We start from the raw sequence: 24977 nt of genomic DNA, 5'->3' as shown, positions 1-24977 counted from the left end.
TGATAGTCTTGTGCAATGCTGAAGGAGTGCAGTCTGGTACCAAGGGAAGTATGTACTATCTGTAATTTAATTTAGTTCCCATTAACTGTAATTTAGTTCCCATTAATCGATTCTACAAGTTCTCATAATGCAACTTATAAGACACTCAGCAGACACTCCAACATCTTGGCCATCATTTATCCTTCAGTGAGCATTGCTATAAGGGGCATTTTCGAGGCTGCACAGCGGTGGAGTTGCTGCCTTGCAGCACCAGAGACCCGGGTTCAATCCTGACTACGGGTGCTGTTTTTACGGAGTTTGTACGTTCTCCCTGGGATCACGTGGATTTTCTCTGGGTGCTCCGGTTTCCATCCACACTCCAAAGATATGCAAGGTTGTAGTTTAATTGTATTCTGTAAATTGTAAATTGTCACTAGTGTGTAGGATAGTGTTAGTGTAAGCAATGATCGCTGGTCGGTGCAAACTCGGTGGGCCGAAGAACCTATCCTCACACGGTATCTCTAAAGTCTAAACTATTAAGGCATTGTTTTTTGGAGCACCCTGGGTATATAATTATTCAGTAGATTGGATTGAACCTAGACTGTTAACCAATTCTGAAGCACTTTGGCTGTTCTTTGAGATAAAAATTAAATTCTAGACCACAAATTTCTTCATGTGATCATTTTTGCTCTTATTATTTTGCAGACTGATCTGATTGGCCAGAGCTTGTTTGATTACCTTCATCCAAAGGACATCGCCAAAGTGAAAGAGCAGCTCTCCTCGTTCGACAGTGCGCCAAGGGAAAGGCTAATAGATGCCAAAAGTAAGACCCTACTCTTCGTCCAGAGAATTGGTGAACAGTAAGATAGACGACAAAGTTGATGAAAGCAGTCTTTGCAAGATGCACTTTATTTGGTCTCAACTATTGCGACCCTTAATATAACCAAAAATGCACGCAGTTTCATTAACGGCACATTTATTCAATTGATCTCGTTCATATCAGAAATATTTTGTATTTACCCATCCCCTCCTCCATCTTCTGTCACTGAAACCCATTTTCTATCCTCCCTGGTTGTGTTAGAAGGGTCCTGGACCTGAACCGTTCACTGCTTCTTTTTTCACACGTACTGCCTGACTGTCTGCACGTGATCCATATCCTTCCTGTACATCCATGTGCCTTTCCAAATACCTCTCAAATATCGTATCTGTCTCCACCATCACCCATGATAACACTTTGCAGATATCCATGTGTGCAGGCACGGAAATCGTAATCAAAACATGGGGGGGACACAATTTATTGACGGCCGCACGCTTGCATGCGCGCACACACACACACACACGCGCGCAAGGCTTCGGCCGTGGGCCCTGTGGATGGTAACATCAGAAGCTGACTTGGTTGGTGACCGACTCCAAACTCCAGCAACAGCAGCTTCGTCCGCCCTGAATCATGGGGCTTGAATCGGCCCGTTCACGGGGTGTTTCATCGGCCGGCGGGAGCTTCAACATCGGGATCCTCGATCGCCTTGATGCAGCTATTTGATTTTAAGCTGCGCCGGGCACTGAAAGGCCCCGCGAACGGGCCGATTCAGCCCTTAGAAAGTGTCTGATAAAGTCTGGATTACAAAACATAGGAGGGATTGTCCCCCACCTCTCAAAACATGGGGGGGGCGTGTCCCCCTCGTGCCCCGCCCCCAGGACTTCCGCCCATGCATGTGTGAAATATATGTTTAAAAATAAAACTTGCTCTATACATCTTTAAACTTTGCCCCTCTTACCTTAAAACTATGCCCACTAGTCTTTGACATTTCCACCTGGGGAAAAGGTTCTGACTGTCTATCCTATTGTCTGCCTCTTACAAATTTATATATTTAGAAATTTAGTCTTTGGACATTGAGAGTTTGAAGCATTTTATTTATTTCCAGATTACGACCACCTGCAGCTCTTTTGATTTTTCCCTCAATATCTTGCTCACTTTTGATTTTATTTGCATGTAAAGTGCATTGTCTTCATGAAGTTATCAGGTACCGGTGGATTATTGTGTCATGTTTTCCATCCTAAATAGTTAAAGTTGCATTTATTTTGCATTTGTTTTGTTTTTCCTGCCGTGTTTGTCATGATCAGCTGGCTTGCCGGTGAAGACTGACATAACTCCTGGACCCACCCGACTGTGTTCAGGAGCAAGGCGCTCCTTCTTCTGCCGGATGAAGTGCAACAAACCATCAGTCAAGGTGGAGGACAAGGACTTCTCTTCAAACTGCTCCAAGAAGAAAGGTAACATTGTTTGTAGATTCAGCTCAGGCCCAACTCTGACCAAGAAAATAAAGGGATTAATGTAAGATTAGGGTGAATGGATAGGTGTTTAAGAAGGAACTGCAGATGCTGGAAAATCGAAGGTACACAAAAATGCTGGAGAAACTCAGCGGGTGCAGCAGCATCTATGGAGCGAAGGAAATAGGCAACGTTTCGGCCCGAAACGTTGCCTATTTCCTTCACTCCATAGATGCTGCTGCACCTGCTGAGTTTCTCCAGCATTTTTGTGAATGGATAGGTGATGGTCAGCAAAGACGTAAACTGAAGGGCGTACTTATTTGCTTATGTCTGTAGCTAGAGATTTAGGGAAAGAATTCCAGGGCACATGCTCAGTTCTGGTGCAAATTGGGGGTAACCTTATTGAAGTATACAACATCATGAAGGGCATGGATAAAGTGAATGCTCGCAGCCTTTTTCCCCAGTGCAGAAGAGTCTAAAACTAGAGGGCATAGGCTTTGAGGAGATAGGCTTAAGGAGTGAGGGAAACAATTTAAGACGGACCTCAGGCAATGTTTTCACTTGGTAAGTAGCCTGTATCTGAAATGAGCTGCCAGAAGAAGCAACAGAAGTGATGCAGTTATAATTTTCAAAAGACATTTGGGCAGATATATGGATAGGAAAGGTTCACAGGATTATGGGCCAAATGTAGGTAAATGGAACGAGCCCCAAATGTCAACTTGCTCGTAATGGATGTGGGGCCGAAGGGCCTGTTACTGTGCCTCTGTGAATGTACACTTCACACGCCAGCTCACTCTGGTGTTTTGAAAACACGACTCCGGCTGAACCATCCGCCCTTGTGCCTTGCAGCCGACCGCAAAAGCTTCTGCACCATCCACAGCAGTGGCTACTTGAAGAGTTGGCCCCCCACAAAGATGGGATTGGATGAAGACAATGAAGCTGACAACGAGGGCTGCAACCTGAGCTGCCTTGTGGCCATTGGCCGTCTACACCCACACATCGCCCCGCAGCCAGTCAGCAGTGATATCAGAGTCAAATCAACAGAGTACGTTTCCCGGCACGCAATAGATGGGAAGTTTGTCTTTGTGGATCAAAGGTGAGAGAATGTAATGACTCGAGTTTATTCATTTTCTTATTTGAAATTCCACTTTTTTAATACAAGTAAAGAGAAAGCGTTGTTGCCATTGAAGGTCGTTAAAAAAAATTATATATATTCCATACCATTGTGTGAAATTTTATTTGTTGTAAATCAGTATTAATATAAAATCAGGCAAACTTTGTTGACGATGGACACAAAATGCCGGAGTAACTCAGCGGGTCAGGCAGCATCTCTGGAGAAACGGAATAGGTGATGTTTCGGGTCAAGGCCTTTCTTCAGATTCCAGTCTGATAGAAACATAGAAACATTGACATAGAAAGTAGGTGCGAGAGCAGACCACCAGGTCCATCGAGCCCGCACCGCCACTCGCTCATGGCTGAACACTAAACAGACACACTTACCCACAAACAGTAGACACAAGACACAGAACACAAGACACTACCCTCCCCTTTATACCGCTATCACCCCTCTCCACCCCAAGAACCTCGTGATCTCCTGGGGGAGGCAAAAAACCGGATAAAAACCCAGGTCCAATTCGGGAAAAAAATCCGGGAAATTCCTCTCCGACCCCAATCTAGGCGATCGACACTTGTCCAGGAGATCACTCAGGTCTTACTATACTAACCATACCTAGGTCCATATCCCTGCCCTCTCCCCGTAGCCCCTTATCCCCTTGGCAGCTAAAAAACCATCTATTTTAGTCTTAAATATATTTAAAGTTTCTGCTTCCACTGCTCCCTGGGGCAGTGAATTCCATAAATTAACCACCCTCTGGGTGAAGAAGTTCTTCCTCATCTCAGTTTTAAAAGAGCCCCCCCTTATTCTGCAACTATGTCCCCTAGTTCTAGTTTCCCCGATCATTGGGAACATCCTCGGGGCATCCACCCGATCAAGGCCCCTCACGATCTTATATGTTTCAATGAGATCGCCTCTCATTCTTCTAAACTCCAAAGAGTAGAGTTCCAGCCTACTTAACCTTTCCTCATATGTCAATCCCCTCATTGCAGGAATTAATCTTGTAAACCTTCGCTGCACTGCCTCCAGGGCTAGTACATCCTTTCTTAAGTATGGACCCCAGAACTGTACACAGTATTCCAAATGTGGTCTCACTAATACTGTGTACAGCTGCAGCAAGACCTCCGTTTTTTTATACTCAATCCCCCTAGCAATAAAGTCCAAAACTCCATTGGCCTTCCTGATTGCTTGCTGCACCTGCATACTAACTTTCAGTGATTCATGTACTAATACCCCTAGATCCCTTTGCGTTGCATTACAACGCAGCTCCTCCTCATTTAGAAAATAACTTGCCCTATCATTTTTTTTCCAAAAGTGAATGACTTCACATTTATTAGCATTAAATTTCATCTGCCAAGTTGTTGCCCACTCACCTAGCTTATCTATATCCTTTTGCAGACTCTTCCTATCCTCCTCATCCCCTACTTTTCCTCCCATTTTTGTATCGTCCGCAAATTTTGATATATTACACTTGGTTCCCTCCTCCAAATCATTTATATAAATTGTGAACAACTGGGGTCCCAGCACCGACCCTTGCGGAACCCCGCTAGTTACCGGTTGCCATCCCGAGTATGAACCATTTATCCCCACTCTCTGCTTCCTATTTGTTAGCCAATCCTCTCACCCATGCTAATATATTACCCCCAATCCCATAATTTTTTATTTTTAGCAATAGTCTCTTATGTGGCACCTTGTCAAAAGCCTTTTGGAAGTCCAAGTATACCACATCCACCGGTTCCCCTTTATCCACCCGGGTTGTTACTTCCTCAAAGAATTCGAGCAGATTCGTTAAACAGGACTTCCCCTTCACAAAACCATGCTGGTTCTGTCCGATGAAGTCATGTTTATCCAAGTGCCCTGTTAGTGTTTCTTTAATAATTGTCTCTAACATTTTACCCACCACCGATGTTAGACTAACCGGTCTATAGTTACCCGCCTTCTGTTTACTTCCTTTTTTAAATATAGGTGTTACATTGGCCATTTTCCAATCCACTGGGACCGTTCCTGCCTCCAGGGAGTTTTGGAAAAATATCACCAATGCATCCACAATCCCCACCGCTATCTCCCTCAAGACCCTTGGATGTAATCCATCAGGCCCAGGGGATTTATCCTCCTTCAGTCTCATTAATTTCCCTAATACCACCTCCTTGGTGATCTTAATAGTATTTAGCTCCTCCATTCCTACCGCCCCCTGTTTATCCAGCGTTGGAATATTTTGTGTGTCTTCTATGGTGAAGACTGATACAAAATACTCGTTTAATGCCTTTGCCATTTCCATGTTCCCCACCAACAACTCTCCAGTCTCACCCTCCAATGGACCAACGTTCACCTTAGCCACCCTTTTTCTTTTTATATAGCTATAAAAACTCTTACTATTAGTTTTTATGTTGTTCGCTAAATTCCTTTCATAGTCTATTTTCCCCGTCTTAATTAATCTCTTAGTTATTTTTTGCTGACCTTTAAATGCTTCCCAATCCTCTACCCTCCCACTATCTCTGGCTACCTTATATGCCCTTGCCTTCAGCCGAATACTATCCTTTATAGTTTTACTGAGCCATGGCTGACTGTTCTTACCCTTACCCTTTTTTTTCTTCATAGGAATAAATTTTTCTTGAAGGTTATACAGTATACCCTTAAACGTACACCACTGCTCATGTACCGTCTTATTCTTGAGTCTGCTATCCCAGTCAACTTTGATCAGCTCAGTCCTCATACCTTCATAATCCCCCTTATTTAGACTAAGCACCCTAGCCTGAGTTTCAACCTGCTCCCCTTCTATTTGAATATGGAATTCGACCATATTGTGGTCACTTGTTCCCAACGAGTCCCTAACTATGACATTTTTAATTAATCCTGCTTCATTACACAGGACCAGATCCAAGATTGCCTCCCCCCTTGTCGGTTCTGTGACATACTGTTCTAGGAACCCGTCTCTAATACATTCTATAAACTCTTCCTCTAGTCTACCCTGCCCAGTTTGGTTTGCCCAATTAATATGAAAATTGAAGTCCCCCATGATTACAGCAGTTCCCTTTTTACATGCGTCAACTATTTGCAGATTTATGTTCTGACTAACAGCGTCACAGCTATTTGGAGGTCTATAAATTACACCCACTAGTGTTTTTTTCCCCTTATTATTCTCTATCTGTACCCAAGCTGTTTCACTATCCTGATCCTTCAACGCAATATCCTTCCTCTCTATTGCCGTTATTCCCTCCCTTATTAAAAGGGCCACCCCTCCTCCCTTTCTTTCCTGTCTATCTTTCCTAATTGTCGAGTAACCCTCTATATTTAACTCCCAGTCCTGATCCCCTTGCAGCCATGTCTCCGTAATGGCCACGATATCATAACTATATATACTTAATTGCACCGTTAATTCATTTATCTTATTACGAATACTCCGTGCATTTAGATAAAGCACTTTCAGATGATTTTTACTACCCTTCCTTTCCGTTTTTGCCCCTTTTACATCTAAAGCTTTATCTTCACACATTCTGTCTCCTGTCACATTTTGACTTTCCGCTTCCCCACTGATACCCTGCTCTATTTCCTCTACCCCTGCCGTTATTACCCCCCTTGATACCTCCCCCCCGCTACTTAGTTTAAAGACCTCTCTACTGCCCTAGTTATATGATTTGCCAGGACCCCAGTCCCAGCACCGTTCAGGTGAAGTCCGTCCTTACAGAACAGATCCCCCCTGTCCCAGTACTGGTGCCAGTGGCCCAAGAAACCAAACCCATTATTCCCACACCAGTCTTTGAGCCACGCATTTAGCTTTTTAATTTTACGTACCCTCGCCGATTTGGCCCGTGGCTCAGGTAGCAATCCGGAGATCAGTACCCTCGAGGTTCTGCTTTTTAATTTATTCCCTAACTGCTCAAACTCCTTCAGCAGATCCTCCTTCCTCGTCCTTCCTATGTCATTGGTCCCCACATGGACCACGACCACTGGATCCTCCTACTCCCTCTGCAAATTTCTCTCCAGCATCGCAGAGATATCCTTAACCCTAGCACCGGGTAGGCAACACAGCCTTCGGGACATGTTCTGCTGGCCGCAGAGAACCTTATCTACCCCCCGAATAATACTATCCCCTATCACTACGGCATTTCTTCTAACTCCCCCCTCTTGAATGGCCTCCTGATCCACGGTGCTGCAGCCAGGTTGCTCATCCCTCCCACAGCCCCTGATCCCGTCCTTACATTGAGTAAGAGCCTCGGTCATGCTCGTCAGGGACAAGGGCTGTGGCTCCTGCCGCATCTCCTCCTGGTTCCCCCTACCTGCCTCGCTTATGGCCACACCTTCCTTTCCTTGCTCACTGCCTACTGAATTAGTTAAACTGGTCGGTGTGACCATCCCCTGGCACAAAACATCCAGGTAATACTCCCCCCCCCTGATGTACCGCAGCGTATGAAGTTGGGTCTCCAGCTCATCAATGCGGAGCTGGAGTTCCTCTAGCCTCAAACACTTACTGCAGCTGTAGGGATCTTCTACATCAATGGTGTCGACAAATTCCCACATCTCGCAGTATTGGCACATCTCCTGACCGCCCATCTTATATAAGTAATTAACTGGTCCTATTTAAGAATCCCCTACTGTATTGATACACCCCTTATTTATATAATCCTACCTCCTATAAATGGGAAAGTACTCACCCCAGCCGTAAATTACCTACTGGTTTGGCTGTCTAGTGGTAATTCCGTCCGCTCTTCCTGTCTGGTCCACTGCTCCCTTGCAGTGCGTGGCAAACCTCTTTGCCTCTGTTAGTCTCTATTGCGTGGTCTCCTCTCTTCAGCCTCCTCTCCGAAGACTCTCGAGCCAAAGACTCACACTTTTCTCACAGGGCACTTCCCTCACTAGGCCGCTCACTCACTGCCGCTCGCAAAGAGCTGTCCTGCTTAAATTGACTGATAAATTGCCTATTTACCAATTTACACAGCCAATTCCTCAGTTTTCAACTGGTTTCACCCCTCTCCTCACACTTGGGCTAGAGCCAATCAGTGGTATCTCTAGCTCTAGATGAAGGGTCTCGACCCAAAATGTCACATTCCTTTTCTCCAGAGATGTTGTCTGACCCGCCGAGTTACTCCAGCATTTTGTGTCTATCTTCGGTGAAAATCAGCATCTGCAGTTCCTTCCAACAAACTTTGTTGATATTAGCGTTGATCATAAGATGATGTTTATTAATGTCAAGGTGTAACACGGCAGTGTAGCTTTTGACAGAAAACCATCAAGGTAACAGAGGGAATAATTAACAACAATTGCAGCAGACAGATGATATAAAGGTCATCTGTCTCCCCTCAGCCATGGAACTCAACTATTATCTCTTCGGAACAGTGTGGTTCTCAACATTTCACACATATTAAATGATCTGTTAGCGGAAGTAGTTGCGACACGTACATTAATAACATTTAATTGGCATTTGGACAAATATACCAATAGGAAAGGTTTAGCTATGGGGAAAAACACGGACAAATAGGACTAACTGGGATTGGGGATCTTGGTTGGCATGGACGAGTTGGACCAAAGGGTCTGTTTCCATGTTGTACGACTATGATTAGACTTGAAATCCATTGGGGTTATAATTGAGTAAATTTGGAGCAACCATTCTTGATGGGCAGCCCAGTAGTATAACTAGTAGAGCTGCAGCCTCATTGTTCTAGTCACCACGTGGTTTATGTAGGATAAGTGTAAATATGTGCTTACCGTACAATACGTAAAACTTTATTCATCCCCAGAAGGGAAATTGGTTCGTTGTCACAACACACAAGGTACACAAAAACTTGAAATTAGAAGTGAAAAAAAGAAAATGACAAGCGACTGTTGGCTGGCTGTCTTATGCACAGCGCCTTCTAAACTGGAGTGGCCCCCATACTGGGTCCCTCTTTGTTCTCCCACCGTTCCTCACAGCGCTCCCCCCACGCGGGGTCCCCATTGTCATCCTCTCCCCCTCATGTTCATCGACCGCGAGGCCCCACCCCGACCGAGACGCCAGCTGCCACCGATGCTCCTGTTGCCGCTGAGGCCCCAATGCTGCTGTGGCTCCTGCTACCGCCGCCGCCGAGGCGCCCATCACCACCACCGCTGAGGCTACCTCGGCCCAGACAGGCCTCGCCGCCCGGCTTCACCGTCAATTCCCTGGGAGGCCTGTGGGGCGAGTCGGGCCTATCGGGATACGTTCCGTTCTTCGTTGGTCGGCGACATGGTTGCCCAGTGTGGGTGGCACGCGCGGCTCCCTGGACACTCCCGCCGTTTGATGGTTGATACAGATTTTATGAGTTGAAAGACGTGTTCCCATGCTAAGGGGCATGGATGAAATTAACATTCCCACTCTTTCTCCCAAGGTAGAAGATTCTAAAACTAGAGGGCATAAGCTCAAGGAGAGAGAGAGGAGATATTTAAGAACGTACTCAGGGGTAACCTTTTCACTCGGGATGGTCAGTGTCTGAAATGAACTGCTAGAGGAGGCCAGAGAAGCAGATACAATTACATTTTTTCATAGACATTTGAACAGATATATGGATAGGGTTTAGAGGGCTATGGGCCAAATGCAGGAAATGGCACTAGCCCAAAATGCCAACTTTGTTAGCGTTGTCAAGGCAAGCCAAAGGGCCAGTTTCTGCTGTGCTGCTCTATGCCTCAGCAGAGGTTCATAGACCATGAAGGTTCAAGCCGATTGGAAAATGACCATGAAGGGAGAGAATTGGTTTACACACGGTTGTTGTGATCTGGAGTGGATGGCTTGAAAGGACGATGAAAGTGAATTCAGCAGAAACCTTTGAAGTAGGAAATGGATTTATTTAAATGAAAATGTTGAGAACTTTGGGGAAAAAGCTGTGGGATCATTGGGATGTTAAAAGGGTCCTGGAAGCCACTTTGGTTTCTTGTTCTGTGTGTTTTGAGCGTTTTGCCTTTGCACAGGCTGCAATGTAATTCATGCAGTTAAAGTGTATCGTTTCATTGTCTCCAGGGCAACGGTGATTCTGGGATATCTGCCGCAAGAGTTGCTAGGAACCTCGTGTTACGAGTACTTCCACCAAGATGATATCGTGCATCTTGCAGAGTGCCATCGACAAGGTAAAACAAAGGCAGACAAAATTCCAGTACAAAATATTACCGATGTTGGAAATCTGAAATGAAAGCAGAAACATTCTGGAAATGCTTTAGAGACCCAGCAGTATCTGTGGAGAGGGAAACACAGTAAAAACCTTTTTCAGGTTTAGAGATACAGCTTGGAAATAGCTCTTGCCGTACACCGAGACCACGCCACCCATCAATCACCCGTTGACACTAGTTCTATGATATCCCACTTTCTCATCCACTCCCGACACAAAAGGAGCAATTTACAGAAGCCAATTAACCTACAAACCTGCACGTCTTTGGGATGTGGGAGGAAACGGAGCACCCAGAAGAAACCCACGCGATCACAGGGAGAACGTGCCAATTCCAGACAGACGGCAGCAAACTGACTCCAGTCAAAACCAGAACACCCAAAGGAAACTCATCCAGTCCGAGGGAGAATCACTATACTTCTTCTAAGATAGTCCTTTTGCCTTTTTCTCTGGGTTTCATGCAAAAAAGAAATCCACTGCCGAATGAAGGGAAGTTTGTAGAAGCAAACATTTTTTTTACTTACAGTATGTTATGGCACATAAAAAAAAATCAGTGGAAGTCAAAATCTATGGTATATTACTGTAATCTCAAGCACATTGCCTATTTTTTTAAATTATTAAATTGTTCCTTACAATGTACTTTGAAAAAAAAATCAATTTCTAGGACACCTGTGTTAATGAGCCATGCATTGTATTTTGTGAGGTGCATTCGCGTGAAGATGCCTTTCTTGGTTTGTACACAGGAACCGTCCACCAGCAGCAATGATATTTTTAAATTGGGGTGTAGGTATTGGACCCTGGCATTGGAAACCCCTGTGCTTTTCTTCCATCTAATGTGGTGTGATCTTAATCATCAGCCAGAATGTTCACAGGGCCTCGGCTAACGTCTCGTTCAAAAGGCAGTGCAGCCCTCCCTCGGTACTGTTCCAAACAGGATTTCTGCAAACACCTGGACTATTATTCCACCCTCTACCTTCTGAAAGTGCTTGAAAATCCCCAAAGCTGTAGATGCTGCAAAGATGAATTAAAAACAAGAGTGAATCAGTTATGATTTGGAAGAAGGCCCTTCGTCTATGGACGCTGCCTGAGTTGTTGAGTGTTTCCAGGATTTCCTGTTATTTTGGAGAATTGGGGTTCCTCCCAGATGCCAAAGATTGGATGTCGAATTGGTACCGTAAATTGCCCTTCACGTGTCGATGAGTGGGAGAATCTAGGGGGAGTTGACGGGAATATGGGGAGAATAAAGAAGGCTAGTACAAACGGGTGGTTTATGGTCAGAGTGGACTTTGTGGGCTGAAGGGCTGGTTCCCACGCTCGTCTAACGCTCAACTTTATCATGTCCAAAACATTACGTGGATCCGAGCTATCTCTTTGTAACATTGGAAATGAAAGGCATTTTGTCTGTTTAATGTGTTAAAAGATGGACTGTTAGACCTGCAGAAAATGTGTATAGATCAACAACATCACCAAAACAATTTCAGTCCTTGCTTTAAATATCTTCGAGAACCTAGCTCCAGTCTTAAGATGTGTTTATGAAGTTGGAGTATGTGTTGTTATTCCAGGCACGTGTCTGAGTGTGTTGTTTGTTTTCAGTATTACAGAGCAGAGACAAGTTCACCACCAGCTGCTATAAGTTCAGGATAAAGGAAGGTTCCTTCATCACACTGCGCAGTCACTGGTTCAGTTTCCTGAATCCATGGACCAAGGAAGTCGAATATATTGTTTCCACGAACACAGTTGTCTTGTAAGTTGAGAGACTGGAGAGAGGGAAAGGAGAGAAGGGAAAAGTAGATTTCTTAATCTGTCAATGTTGATATTGCTCTCCTCACCTGCTTCCCATCCTCAACCTTCTGTGAACACGGATTCTTGATAACCTCCAGTCCTACTACGCACAGACTACTATTCCCAGGAAAATACCTAAGACTGCTGGGCAACTAATTGTGTTTCAGTTGGTGACCTCTCCTGTACCTACTTTTAGGGTCTTCCCTCGCTGTTAATTCTCGACACTACTCCAATTGTTGATCTTCCCCAGTTTCCTGCATTTTAGCATTGACATCCATCCTTTTTGTTGGCCAACAGTTTGTTCACAAACAATATCTATACGACGTGGGTCAGGAGATCCTTAGTGGGGAAGAGTTTTGGGAAGCTCAGGATTGCCGCCAATCACCCAGGCATTCCCATCTTCCTAGCTCCGATTAATTTTCTGGATGACATGGATCCTAAAGCACTGTCACTCCCCAGGAATCCAGGAATCTCCAGGGACCCAGTTCTGCGCTCATCATGTAAATGGTCTAGGTGCCATTGCATGTACAACCTACAGGAAGTTTGGGTTAAAGTGAGGTGGTAGGAATGTGCAGAGGGAGGCACTTCACCCCATAATACCTGCCCCATTTTGAAGAAAGCAAAAGCTTACTGGACATCACAACTTTAGCTCCGCAGCCCCTTTAACTTCCTCATCCTCACGACCCTGTCCCACCACCTTATCAGGGGGAATGTCCAAGTTCTCAATAATTCTGAGTTTACTTTTTATCCTCGTTTGCAAAGAATGCACAAGAACATTGGTGGAGCGAAACCTACTCCACTCTCAGTAAGGTCATTGATGGGTCTCTATGTCAACCGTATTTGTCGTCCAAAATCCTATTAATTCCACTCACCTATGTTCTCTGGTTGATCTCTTTACTTCTATTAAGTATCCTATTTGCCCAACTAGTTTCAAGCAATATAAAATCTCAGATCACCAACCCCAAAAAGGAATTGACTAATTGTAGATCACTGTTGTCTGATTTCAGTGCCAGCTCTCTGGACAGAGGGGACTCTGCCAATCTACCGCTCGCCAACACTCCGCCCAGCGTGGACAGCGTGCTGCAGTCTGGAGAAGGTACAGGATAGATTTTGATGAAGCAGTGCATGGACATCTTGCAAAAGGAATTATTCCGTATATTTATATTCCCTTGTACAGAGACACAGTGAAATACTTGTTCTGCATGCCATCCATTCAAATCATACCATACACAAGTATAAGAATAGGAAATCTCCAGAGATGCTGCCTGTCTCGCTGAGTTACTCCAATATTTTGTATATACACACATATAATATGTCCTATTCTGATGCAACACCCAGAGAGCTGCTGCATTACTCCTGCAATTGCTGAATCTCTGAAAAATCTGATCATAGCCCAAAGGGGCATGTAATTTCTTATTTCCTCACTTTAAGTCGTAATGGAGAACTTCAACTTGTGCTCGGTCTACCAAGGCCTGTAGGATCTCTCGATTGCTATTCCCATTCCAATACCGGCCTTTCTGTCCTGGGCCTCCTCCATTGCCAGAGTGAGGACATAGACAAACTGGGGGAATAATAGTTCATATTCTGCTTGGGCAGCTGACAATCCAGCTCTATGAACATTGAATTCTCCAATTTTAATTAATGACATAACTCTCCTCTCTCCCTTCTCCCATCCATCCCCCATGCCCCACCTGGACTTGTATCTATTTCTCCCCTCCACATGGCCAATGTGAACATAGAACGATACAGCATAGGAACAGGCCACAATGTCCATGCCGAACATGATGCCATGTTAAATTAATTCCTACTGCAAGTTATCCGGGGTGCCTGTCTAAGAGCCTCTTAATTGGGAGTAGATATGAAGACCATAACTTGGCCACTCGAGTAATGATGCACAGAACGATGACATGCTTCTCCCTCTTTCTTTTGTCCGCAGCTAGTTCAAAGCATGTTGTCACTGCTGTTCCCGGCATTCCCGGGGGAACCCGTGCCGGAGCAGGGAAGATCGGGCGGATGATAGCTGAAGAGGTTTTGGAGCAACAAAGGTAACTTTCTTATTAACCAGTTCCCTCTTAAAGACACGGGTGAATCGATTCACATGGCCCTGTCTTGTCAAAGGATTGTGGTCTAATTGGTCGTCCAGTTGAATTGGTGACTGTCCAGGTTTTCCAAAACCTACGCACCATCAATCAGCTCCTCATATTCCGCTTGGGAAGTTTACAGCACGACGGTATGAACATTGAATTCTCCAATTTCAAGTATCCACTCTTGTTCCTACCCAGGCGCAGACACATCTCTCCCACTTGCCCCAGACACCCTCGTCCATGCGCTCATTTCCCATCTCGAAGTCCCGCATCTCCATCCACCCATCTCCATCCTTCCAGCTTTCCAATTCGTTCTTTTTCTGACCTCCGTTTGTCTCCTTTTCACCTATAGCCTCTGTCACTTACTCCACCCATCTACTGATTCCCCCCCACCTGTATCCGCCTAGCACTTGCCAGGCCTTATCCCACCCCCGTCTCTTGTTTTTCCAAGCTTTCTTCCCGCCACTCCATCATTCTGAAGAATGGTCAAATAGGCAATAGACAATAGGTGCAGGAGTAGGCCATTCGGCCCTTCGAGCCAGCACCGCCATTCAATGTGATCATGGCTGATCATCCACAATCAGTACCCCATTCCTGCCTTCTCCCCATATCCCCTAACTCCGCCATTTTAAGAGCCCTATCTAGCTCTCTCTTGAAAGCATCCAGAGAACCCGCCTCCACCACCCTCTGAGGCAGAGAATTCCACAGACTCACCACTCCGTGAGAAAAGGTGTTTCCTCGTCTCCATTCCAAATGGTTTACTCCTTATTCTTAAACTGTGGCCCCTGGTTCTGGACTCCCCCAACATCGGAAACATGTTTCCTGCCTCTAGCGTGTCCAAACCCTTAACAATCTTATATGGTTCAAAGAGATTCCCTCTCATCCTTCTAAACTCCAGAGTGTACAAGTCCAGCCGCTCCATTCTCTCAGCATATGACAGTCCCGTCATCCCGGGAATTAACCTTGTAAACCTTGGAAGCGTCGGTTTCCATCCTGTATCTATAAACTAAACAGCATTTGGATAATGGTGAAGGCAATCTGTTGACAGCAACAAGATTTGGTCCAAACAGAAAGGGAACAGGTCAGTGGTGGTTTTAAAAGCAGGAAGAGGTTGGGGTTAAACTGGTGGGATTCCAGGAGAAGGAGGGTGTGTGTCAGAGAGCAGGGTGCAAGGTTTGCAACAATTAAGGATGAGTACTTTGAGAAGAATTCCTCTTGCACAGTGGATTGCAATCTGGAATGTACAGCCTAAAGTGTTTTGGAAGTCGATTTACCAGGAATTTTCAAAGGGAAATTGGGTAAGTACACAAAGGGATTGAATCTGCAGGGTTGTGCGAGTGAGCAGGGGAGTGGGACAAACAAGAGTTCTTCATGAAGATTGGTATGTTTATTATGGTCATGTATATCTAAGATAAAGTGAAAAGCTTTGTTTGCCTGATATCCAGTCAAATCATACATGTATAATCAAGTCATACACAGGTACAACAGGAAGTACAAAGAGAAATATAACAGAGTGCAGGATATAGCTTTACAGCGTTGTAGTGTTGCAGTTACAGAGAAAAAGTCCAACATCTGCAAGGAGGTAGGTTGGAAGATTGAAACTACCCTTACAAGAGAGAATGAACGGGATGAGAGAGGTCCTTGATTATGTTGGCTGCAGGTTTTATGGTTACCTCCTGTACATGTTGGGTTACAGAGTGTGTTTCCATGCTGTCTGGCTTGTGATGCTGTGATTTGATTCATTTGTAAAGTTATTTTGCCATTTATTGAACTCTACTCCTTGTTTCTCACAGGATGAGAGGATCGTCCTCTTCGAGCTGCAGTTCCAGTCCTCTGAACGTCACCAGCACACCGCCCCCTGACGCAACTTCTCCAATCGGCAAGAAGGTAGGTACTTGGCTATCACGTATTGCCCAAACCTGTTCCACTAATACTCCCACTCCAGTGAATCAGTTGGCAGGATTTTGCATCCTCTGCCCTTCCCCACTGGCAGACTAACCCAGTCCACAGGTAGACACAAAATGCTGGAGTAAATAAGCGGGACAGGCAGCATCTCTGGATAGGAATGGGTGATGTTTCGGGTTGAGACCTTTCTTCAGACGCAGTCAGACCCAGTTCACGTGCAGGCTCTCTGCACTGGGCCACACCATCCTAGACTTGGAAAGCACGGCCATGCTTCACTTGTCTATGGTCAACCTGAGATTTAGATACATGTAGGAAGGAACTGCAGATGCTGGTTTACACCAAAGATAGACAGAATACTGGAGTAACTCAGTGGCTCAGGCAGCATCTCTGGACTTACTGTATAGGGACATTTAAAAACTCTTAGAATTTCTAAAAATTATTTAATTAATATCTATAATTAAAAATATTTAATTAGGGAACACCTCAACATTTTTAATCCAAAACATTTTGATCCGTCTTCTGTAGGGCTTTGTTTTTGTTTTAGAGATACAGCATGAAAACAGGCCCTTCAGCCCAGAGTCCACACTAGTTCCATGTTATCCAACTTTTTTGTCCACTCACCACACACTAGGGGCAATTTTACTGAGGCAAATCAATCTACAAACACGCATGTCTGTGGGACGTGGGAAGCAACTGAAGCACCCAGAGGAAACGCATAGTCACAGGGAGAACGCACAAACTCCACACAGACAGCACCTGAGATCAGGTTCAAACCTGTGTCTCTGACACAGTGAGGCAGCAACTTTATCAGCTGCCCCACTGTGCCGATATATCTGTTTAAGGAGAGTAATCTGCTGCACTGTTGTAGAAGAGACTGCCCCAGTGTGCCTGAAGTTCCAGTGGTGTCTAGCCATGAGGCATAGTGCCAGATATTAGAACATGCTTATATGACAGGAGAAATGACATTTGTGTTTAATCACTTTTTGGATAAAATTGCTGGTTAGATGGCAAATCACTAATTACTTCAAATTGTTCATTGAACAGAAGGTTTGAGTTTCCAACTATTTGATCTTCTGAAATCTTATTTATTCCTGTGGACTGTTTAAACCAATCCTACCCTAACCATAGCACATTGTTCTAGTTTTGTAGTGATAATAGTTTATTATTGTAATTTTGTTTTACCAAGATACAGTGGAAAAACATTGTTTGCATACTATCCTGTCGAATCATACTAGCCAACCTTCCCTGAGCTCTGCTAAGTGCTGGGAAATTCCCACCAGAACAGCCCAGAGAGTAATGTAGACATGTAGAAGAACCAACGAGAGAGCAGGCTATTCTAGACTGGGTATTGAGTAATGAGGAAGGGTTAGTTAGCAGTCTTGTTGTGCGTGGCGCCTTGGGCAAGAGTGACCATAATATGGTTGAGTTCTTCATTAGGATGGAGAGTGACATTGTTAATTCAAAAACAAGGGCCCTGAACTTAAAGAAAAGTGACTTTGAGAGTATGAGGCGTGAACTGGCCAAGATAGACTGGCAAATGATTCTTTAAGGGTTGACGGTGGATATGCAATGGAAGGCATTTAAAAACTGCATGGATGAACTACAACAAGTGTTCATCCCAGTTTGGCAAAATAATAAATCAGGGAAGGTAGTGCATCCGTGGATAACAAGGGAAATCAGGGATGGTATCAAAACAAAAGATGAAGTGTACAAATTAGCCAGAACAAGCAGCCTACCAGAGGACTGGGAGAAATTCAGAGTCCAGCAGAGGAGGACAAAAGGCTTAATTAGGAAAGGGAAAATAGATTATGAAAGAAAACTGGCAGGGAACATAAAAACTGACTGCAAAAGTTTTTATAGATATGTGAAGAGGAAAAGATTAGTTAAAACAAATGTAGGTCCCTTGCAGTCAGAAACAGGCGAATTGATCATGGGGAACAAGGACATGGCAGACCAATTGAATAACTACTTTGGTTCTGTCTTCACTAAGGAAGACATAAACAATCTGCCGGAAATAGCAAGGGACCGGGGGTTAAATGAGCTGGAGGAACTGAGTGAAACCCAGGTTAGCCGGGAAGTGGTGTTAGGTAAATTGAATGGATTAAAGGCCGATAAATCCCCAGGGCCAGATAAATTGCATCCCAGAGTACTTAAGGAAGTAGCCGCAGAAATAGTGGATGCATTAGTGATAATTTTTCAAAACTCTTTAGATTCTGGAGTAGTTCCTGAGGACTGGAGGGTAGCTAATGTAACCCCACTTTTTAAAAAGGGAGGGAGAGAGAAAACGGGGAATTACAGACTAGTTAGTCTAACATCGGTGATGGGGAAAATTCTGGAGTCAGTTATTAAAGATGGGATAGCAGCACATTTGGAAAGTGGTGAAATCATTGGACAAAGTCAGCATGGATTTATGAAAGGTAAATCATGTCTGACGAATCTTATAGAATTTTTCGAGGATGTAACTAGTAGAGTGGATAAGGGAGAACCAGTGGATCTGTTATATCTGGACTTTCAGAAGGCTTTCGACAAGGTCCCACATAAGAGATTAGTATACAAACTTAAAGCACATGGTATTGGGGGTTCAGTATTGATGTGGATAGAGAACTGGCTGGCAGACAGGAAGCAAAGAGTGGGAGTAAACGGGTCCTTTTCAGAATGGCAGGCTGTGACTAGTGGGGTACCGCAAGGCTCAGTGCTGGGACCCCAGCTATTTACAATATATATTAATGATCTGGATGAGGGAATTGAAGGCAATATCTCAAAGTTTGCGGATGACACCAAGCTGGGGGGCAGTGTTAGCTGTGAGGAGGATGCTAGAAGGCTGCAAGGTGACTTGGATAGGCTGGGTGAGTGGGCAAATGCATGGCAGATGCAGTATAATGTGGATAAATGTGAGGTTATCCACTTTGGTGGCAAAAACAGGAAAGTAGACTATTATCTGAATGGTGGCCGATTAGGAAAAGGGGAGATGCAACGAGACCTGGGTTTCATGGTACACCAGTCATTGAAAGTAGGAATGCAGGTGCAGCAGGCAGTGAAGAAAGCAAATGGTATGTTAGCATTCATAGCAAAAGGATTTGAGTATAAAAGCAGGGAGGTTCTACTGCAGTTGTACAGGGTCCTGGTGTGACCACACCTGGAGTATTGCGTACAGTTTTGGTCTCCAAATCTGAGGAAAGACATTCTTGCCATAGAGGGAGTACAGAGAAGGTTCACCAGACTGATTCCAGGGATGTCAGGACTTTCATATGAAGAAAGACTGGATAGACTCGGCTTGTACACGCTGGAATTCAGAAGATTGAAGGGGGATCTTATAGAAACTTACAAAATTCTTAAGGGGTTGGACAGGCTAGATGCAGGAAGATTATTCCTGATGTTGGGGAAGTCCAGAACTAGGGGTCACAGTTTAAGGATAAGAGGGAAGTCTTTTAGGACCGAGATAAGAAAATCATTTTTTACACAGAGAGTGGTGAATCTGTGGAATTCTCTGCGACAGAAGGTAGTTGAGGCCAGTTCATTGACTATATTTAAGAGGGAGTTAGATGTGGCCCTTGTGGCTAAAGGGATCAGGGGTTATGGAGAGAAGGCAGGTATGGGATACTGAGTTGGATGATCAGCCATGATCATATCGAATGGCGGTGCAGGCTCGAAGGGCCGAATGGCCCACTGCACCTATTTTCTATGTATCTATCTATCTAATGAGTGCCAGTGACTTCTGCTGTTCTTGCCTTTGCCATGAGGTGGAGCTGCTGCCTGTGTTAACGAGTGCTTGTGCCTACTGACAGGCCTGATAATCATGAATTACAAGACGTCCCTCAACCTCAATAATGAGCAGTTCTTCAAGGTGACCCAGTGGACATAGGACACCTACTGTGTTAACATCAAAGATCCTAGATCTTTGGTTAACATCACCCTGCTCCCTGTTACATTGCCCTGTCACACTGATAAGGTGATATTTGCCTACAGCACCTGTGCTAACTATAAGGAGGACCTGAAATTACTCTCTCCCTCGTGCTCTTTCCCCAAAGCCCTGCATCTATTTTCTCTTTATATTTATTCAGTAGAACCTTTCACTGTAAGCCACACCATGGAGGATTTGTCTGTGTATTTGAAAAGTTGTTAAGTAATTTGTCACTGTTCAGCAGTTGCACTTCCAATGACTTGCCCTCCGTGAAAAGAGTTGCCCATCATGTTCCTATTAAATCTTTCCCCTCTCACCTCAAACCTCACCCTATCTATTCCCCCCCCCCCCCCCCCCCATGATTTTATGCACGTCTATAAAATCACCGCACAATCTCCTTATACTCAATATCACCCAGAATATGTTTAAATATCAAACCAAACACAGTGCTGGAGGTACTCAGCAGGTCAGGCAGCATCTGTGGAGGGAATGGCCAAATGACGTTTTGCGTCAGGCCCCTTCTTAAAACTGATGGAGAAAGGTCGGTCTGAAGAAGAGCCCTGACCCAAGATATAGTGTGCCCATTCCCTCCGCAGATGCTGCCTGACCTGCTGAGTTCCCCCAGCGTGTGTTTTGCTTAAGATTCCAGTGTTTGCAGTTTCTTGTGACTGCATAATTTTGAATATCTTTTAAACTCTCCTGCTTCAAAGAAACTAACTCAGCTTCTCCTGTCTTTCTACATGTCACTGATGAATCGACAAGACCTTAAACAAGGCTGTATCTGATTTCTCCATCATATCTGATGGGTATTTTATTCTCTCTCTAGATTATGAATGGCACATCGGACATGCCTACTACAGGAGGACAGCCTGGGCAAATGACAGAAGGAACAGGATATCTATACACTGACAACTCTCTACTCAGTAAGTGCTGCAGCTTTTGCCATTGCCAGAGCCAAGAAACTCTGTGCCCTTTTGCAATTTCTCAGTACTTAAAGTGACAAATTACAGGAAAGAGGTGGCATCTGGCTGGTTGTTCCTGCTTATGTTTCTTGTCAACTAGAATGACCCAGTCTAATTTACTGTCCTTGTATGCACTTCCTGCCATAGTACATTGAAGATGGAATGGTTTTAAGTGTCTAGTTTTCTCCTGGGCTTGACTTTTAACTGTTCACCAAACAGTAATCTTCAGGTCTAGTGGACCCCCATGGCAATCAGAGCTAAAAGGTCCTACAGCCCAACTTGTCCATGAGGAGCAAGTTGGCATTCTGGGCTAGTCCATCAGCCTGCACTTGGCCTGTATCTGTCCAATTATTTCCAATCCATATCTGGCCAAATGTCTTTTAAAACTCATAATTACATCCGCTTCTATAGCCTCCCCTGGCAGCTGATTCCAGAAACTAACCACTGTCTGAATGATACAGCTTCCCCCCCCCCCCATGTCCCTCTTACTTCGCTCCCTTCTCATTTAAGCCTCTGCCCTCTAGTTTTGGAATCCTCTATCCAGGGAACCAAACTGTGAGCATTCACATTTTACATGACCATGAACATCTCAATAAGGCCACCACTCATCCTCCTCTGCTCTAAAGAGAAATGCTCCATCCTGTGCAAACACTCGCAAATTCAGGTATCATACTGGTGAATCTCTTCTGCACCCTCTCCAAATTAATGTCATCCATCCTAGAGCTGGGCAACCAGAACTGGGCACAATCCTTGAGATTTGAGGACTGTTTTTGGTCAACCTCAGAACTGAGGTAAATGGTTCAAGTAATGAGAGAGGTTGATAAAGAAAACCTAGTCAGCCTCTGCTGCATCTCAATGTTTAATCTCCACTTCCATTAGAGTTGGAGCACTGTGTGCCATTCTACTTGCCCAGCTGTGGGAAGAATGCCATTAAGTTGGGACAGTGGCGCAGTGGCTAGAGTTGCTGCCTTACAGCAAATGCAGCGCCGAGACCCGGGTTCGATCCCGACTACGGGTGTTGTCTGTACGGAGTCTGTACGTTCTCCCCGTGACCTGCGTGGGTTTTCTCCGACATCTTTGGTTTCCTCCCATACTCCAAAGATGTACAGGTTTGTAGGTTAATTGGCTTGGTAAATGTCAAAATTGTCCCTAGTGGGTGTAGGATAGTGTTAATGTGCGGGGATCGCTGGTCGCCGTGGACCCGGGTAGAGGAAGATAAGAGAAGTGGATACCATTACCACTTTCAAGACATGGATAAGGTTTAGAGGGATTTGGGCCACATGCAGGCAAATGGGACAAGCCCTGAATGTCAGTTGGTCTGCTTGGCCGAGTCGGGCTGAAGGGCCTGTTTCTGTGCTCGACAGCTCCAACTCAAAAGGGCAAGTTTGTGGTGAATGACATTCACATTCCTACTGTGAAACTGTATTAAGGCTTGCACTTCAATCAAACTATACACAAGTACAACAGGTAGAGCAGAGAGAAATACCATTGTGTAGAATGTAGTTTTATCAGCCATGATCACATTGAATGGTGGTGCTGGCTCGAAGGGACGAATGGCCTACTCCTGCACCTATTGTCTATTATGGAAACCTTTTTATTTCACGGCTCCCAGTTTGGCAATGAATCAATGTTCAGCACATTAACCTGGTTTTTAAATGTCCCTTTTATATTCCGCCATTTAAAAACAATGATCATATTTTCCTCCCCTCTCCAACGAGAGTTCAGCAACATCCTCTCTTGCTGCTCTCCACGTCTCTCATTCCCTTTGTCCTGTTTTCACACCTTACACTTCCTTGTCTATGTATCTCCCTCCCCCCTGACATCAGTCTGAAGAAGGGTCTCGACCTAAAACTTCACCCATTCCTTCTCCAGAGATACTGCCTGTCCCGCTGAGTTACTCCAGCATTTTGTGTCTGTCTTCAGTTTAAACCAGCTTCTGCAGTTCCTTCCTACACATCAAATATTTATTAGCAGGTCAGATATTGACAGCCTAAAAGGCCACTTGAATGGCAGGAGTAGAGTTCTGATGTGTGGGGCTTGACAGCTGCTCCAGGTGATTCATGATTTAGAGGAAGCAGTTGTAGCCCAAATAGCTGCTAGTTAATAATGAAGGCTTTAATTGGCTTTCAATTTGAGACACTCACCAGTGACCCAGCAGGCTGTCTGCACACAGCTGTAACATTGTCAACAAGATCTATTGACAGATTTTATTTTTAAAGGAATATTCCCAAGCCTGTTTGTAGCTTTTGTGTGTCTGGCACCAGTGTTTGCCAGCGAGACTTTTGCTGGATTATTGGTTGGTTTGTGATTGTCAGGTGCACCAACCTAGTAAAAAGCTTTGTTGGCATGCTATCCAGTCAAATTATATTGAGTACAATCAAGCTATACACAAGTACAACAGGTAGAGCAGAGCAAAATACCAGTGTAGAATATAGTTTTACAGCATTATAGTGTTACAGTTCCAAGATCTGCAATGATGTAGGTTTTAAGATCAGGACTATGTCCTAGTTTATGGGAAGACCATTCAATAGGGGTCAATTTCAGTGGGGAAGTAGCTGTTCCTGTGTCTGCTGGCACGTACTTTCCAGCTTTTGTATCTTTTACCTAGTGTGAGAAGGGAGAAGTGACGGGGTTAAAAACTGTGTCCAATTTCAGGCTTCGCATTTGCCGATGTCGAGATATTGAAGAAAAGGAATTTACTAGGGTCAGGAATGTGGAAATATGGATGTGTTGGAGCACCTGGGATTCTCCTTGGTGCAGATTTAATAGGTGTTAAAAGGAGAAGTTATTGCCGCTGGGTGAACAGTCAATAACCAGAGGACACTGAGGTAAACGACAAAGGAAACAGAGATGACTTGGAAAGTGCATTTTCTTCGCATTGTAAAGTCAGCTGTACAGCATGGCCTCAGATTAAATGGACGTACCTTTAGAAAGGAAATGAGGAATTTCTTTAGTCAGAGGGTGATGAATCTGTGGAATTCATTGCCACAGACGCTGCGGAGGCCATCATTGGGTATTTTTAAGGCGGAGATTGACAGATTCTTGATTAGTACGGGTGTCAGCGGTTATGGGGAGAGGGCAGGAGAATGGGGTTGAGAGGGAAGGATAGTTCAGCTATGATTGAATGGTGGAGTAAACTTGATGGCCGATATGGCCTAATTCTGTTCCTATGACTTATGAACCAGACACTTTGGTATACCTTGGCTATACTGAACAAGTTCTGAGCTACTTGCATTTTTCTCATATCCCTCCAAACCCTTCTTATCCATAACTGTCCAAATGTCTTTTTTAAGTCTTAATTGTAACTGCTTCTGCAGTTTCCTCTAGCGGCTCACTCCAGATACAGATGACTGAGTGAAAAATGTTGCCTTTGAGGTTCTTCTTAAATCTCTCCCCTATCATCTTAAGCCTATGCCTTCTAGTTTTAGTATTCTCTACCCTTGGAGAAAGGCTGTGAGTGTTCACTTTATCCATGCCCTTCATCATCTTATACACCTCAATAAGGTAACCCCTCAGCCTCCAACACTCTAAAACAAAGATCCCAGCCTAATCACCCTCTCCCCACAACTCCAGCCCAGGTAACATTCTGGTGAATCTCTTCTGCACTCGTTCCAATTACGACACTCTATATCTGGGCGTCCAGAACTGCGCACAATCGTTGATTTGTAGAACATTCCTTTAAGTGGACAATCAGCCACCCTCAAAGCTGGAAAATAAAAATTCTATAAAGCCCAAGTCTCAACAGAGCAGTAATCAAATATGTTGTCAAGCCTACCTACCCTTTAATAGATGTTTAGATAAAACAATGATTCTCAACATCTATGGCATTTCCATTGGTGAGATTTTTGGCTGCAAATTTATCAATGCTCTCTT

At 44.5% G+C, this 24977-nt stretch overlaps 1 protein-coding gene across 2 annotated transcripts in view; it reads left to right on the top strand.

Annotated features, from left to right (window-relative positions):
- The window catches only part of LOC129705646 (basic helix-loop-helix ARNT-like protein 1), a 60863-nt gene that overhangs the window by 32532 nt on the left and 3354 nt on the right, over nucleotides 1-24977 (top strand). For both annotated transcript variants that reach the window (XM_055649306.1, XM_055649305.1), the window contains exons 9-17: nucleotides 685-802; nucleotides 2101-2250; nucleotides 3097-3343; nucleotides 10329-10435; nucleotides 12064-12214; nucleotides 13260-13348; nucleotides 14189-14297; nucleotides 16130-16223; nucleotides 20969-21065. In XM_055649306.1, the coding sequence (XP_055505281.1) occupies nucleotides 685-802; nucleotides 2101-2250; nucleotides 3097-3343; nucleotides 10329-10435; nucleotides 12064-12214; nucleotides 13260-13348; nucleotides 14189-14297; nucleotides 16130-16223; nucleotides 20969-21065 (1162 nt within the window). The remainder of the gene's footprint in view (nucleotides 1-684; nucleotides 803-2100; nucleotides 2251-3096; nucleotides 3344-10328; nucleotides 10436-12063; nucleotides 12215-13259; nucleotides 13349-14188; nucleotides 14298-16129; nucleotides 16224-20968; nucleotides 21066-24977) is intronic.

This window comes from Leucoraja erinacea, chromosome 18 (assembly GCF_028641065.1).
Source record: "Leucoraja erinacea ecotype New England chromosome 18, Leri_hhj_1, whole genome shotgun sequence".
NCBI lineage: Eukaryota > Metazoa > Chordata > Chondrichthyes > Rajiformes > Rajidae > Leucoraja > Leucoraja erinaceus.
Note: the sequence above shows the minus strand (reverse complement) of the source record. Positions and strands in the feature narration are given on the sequence as shown.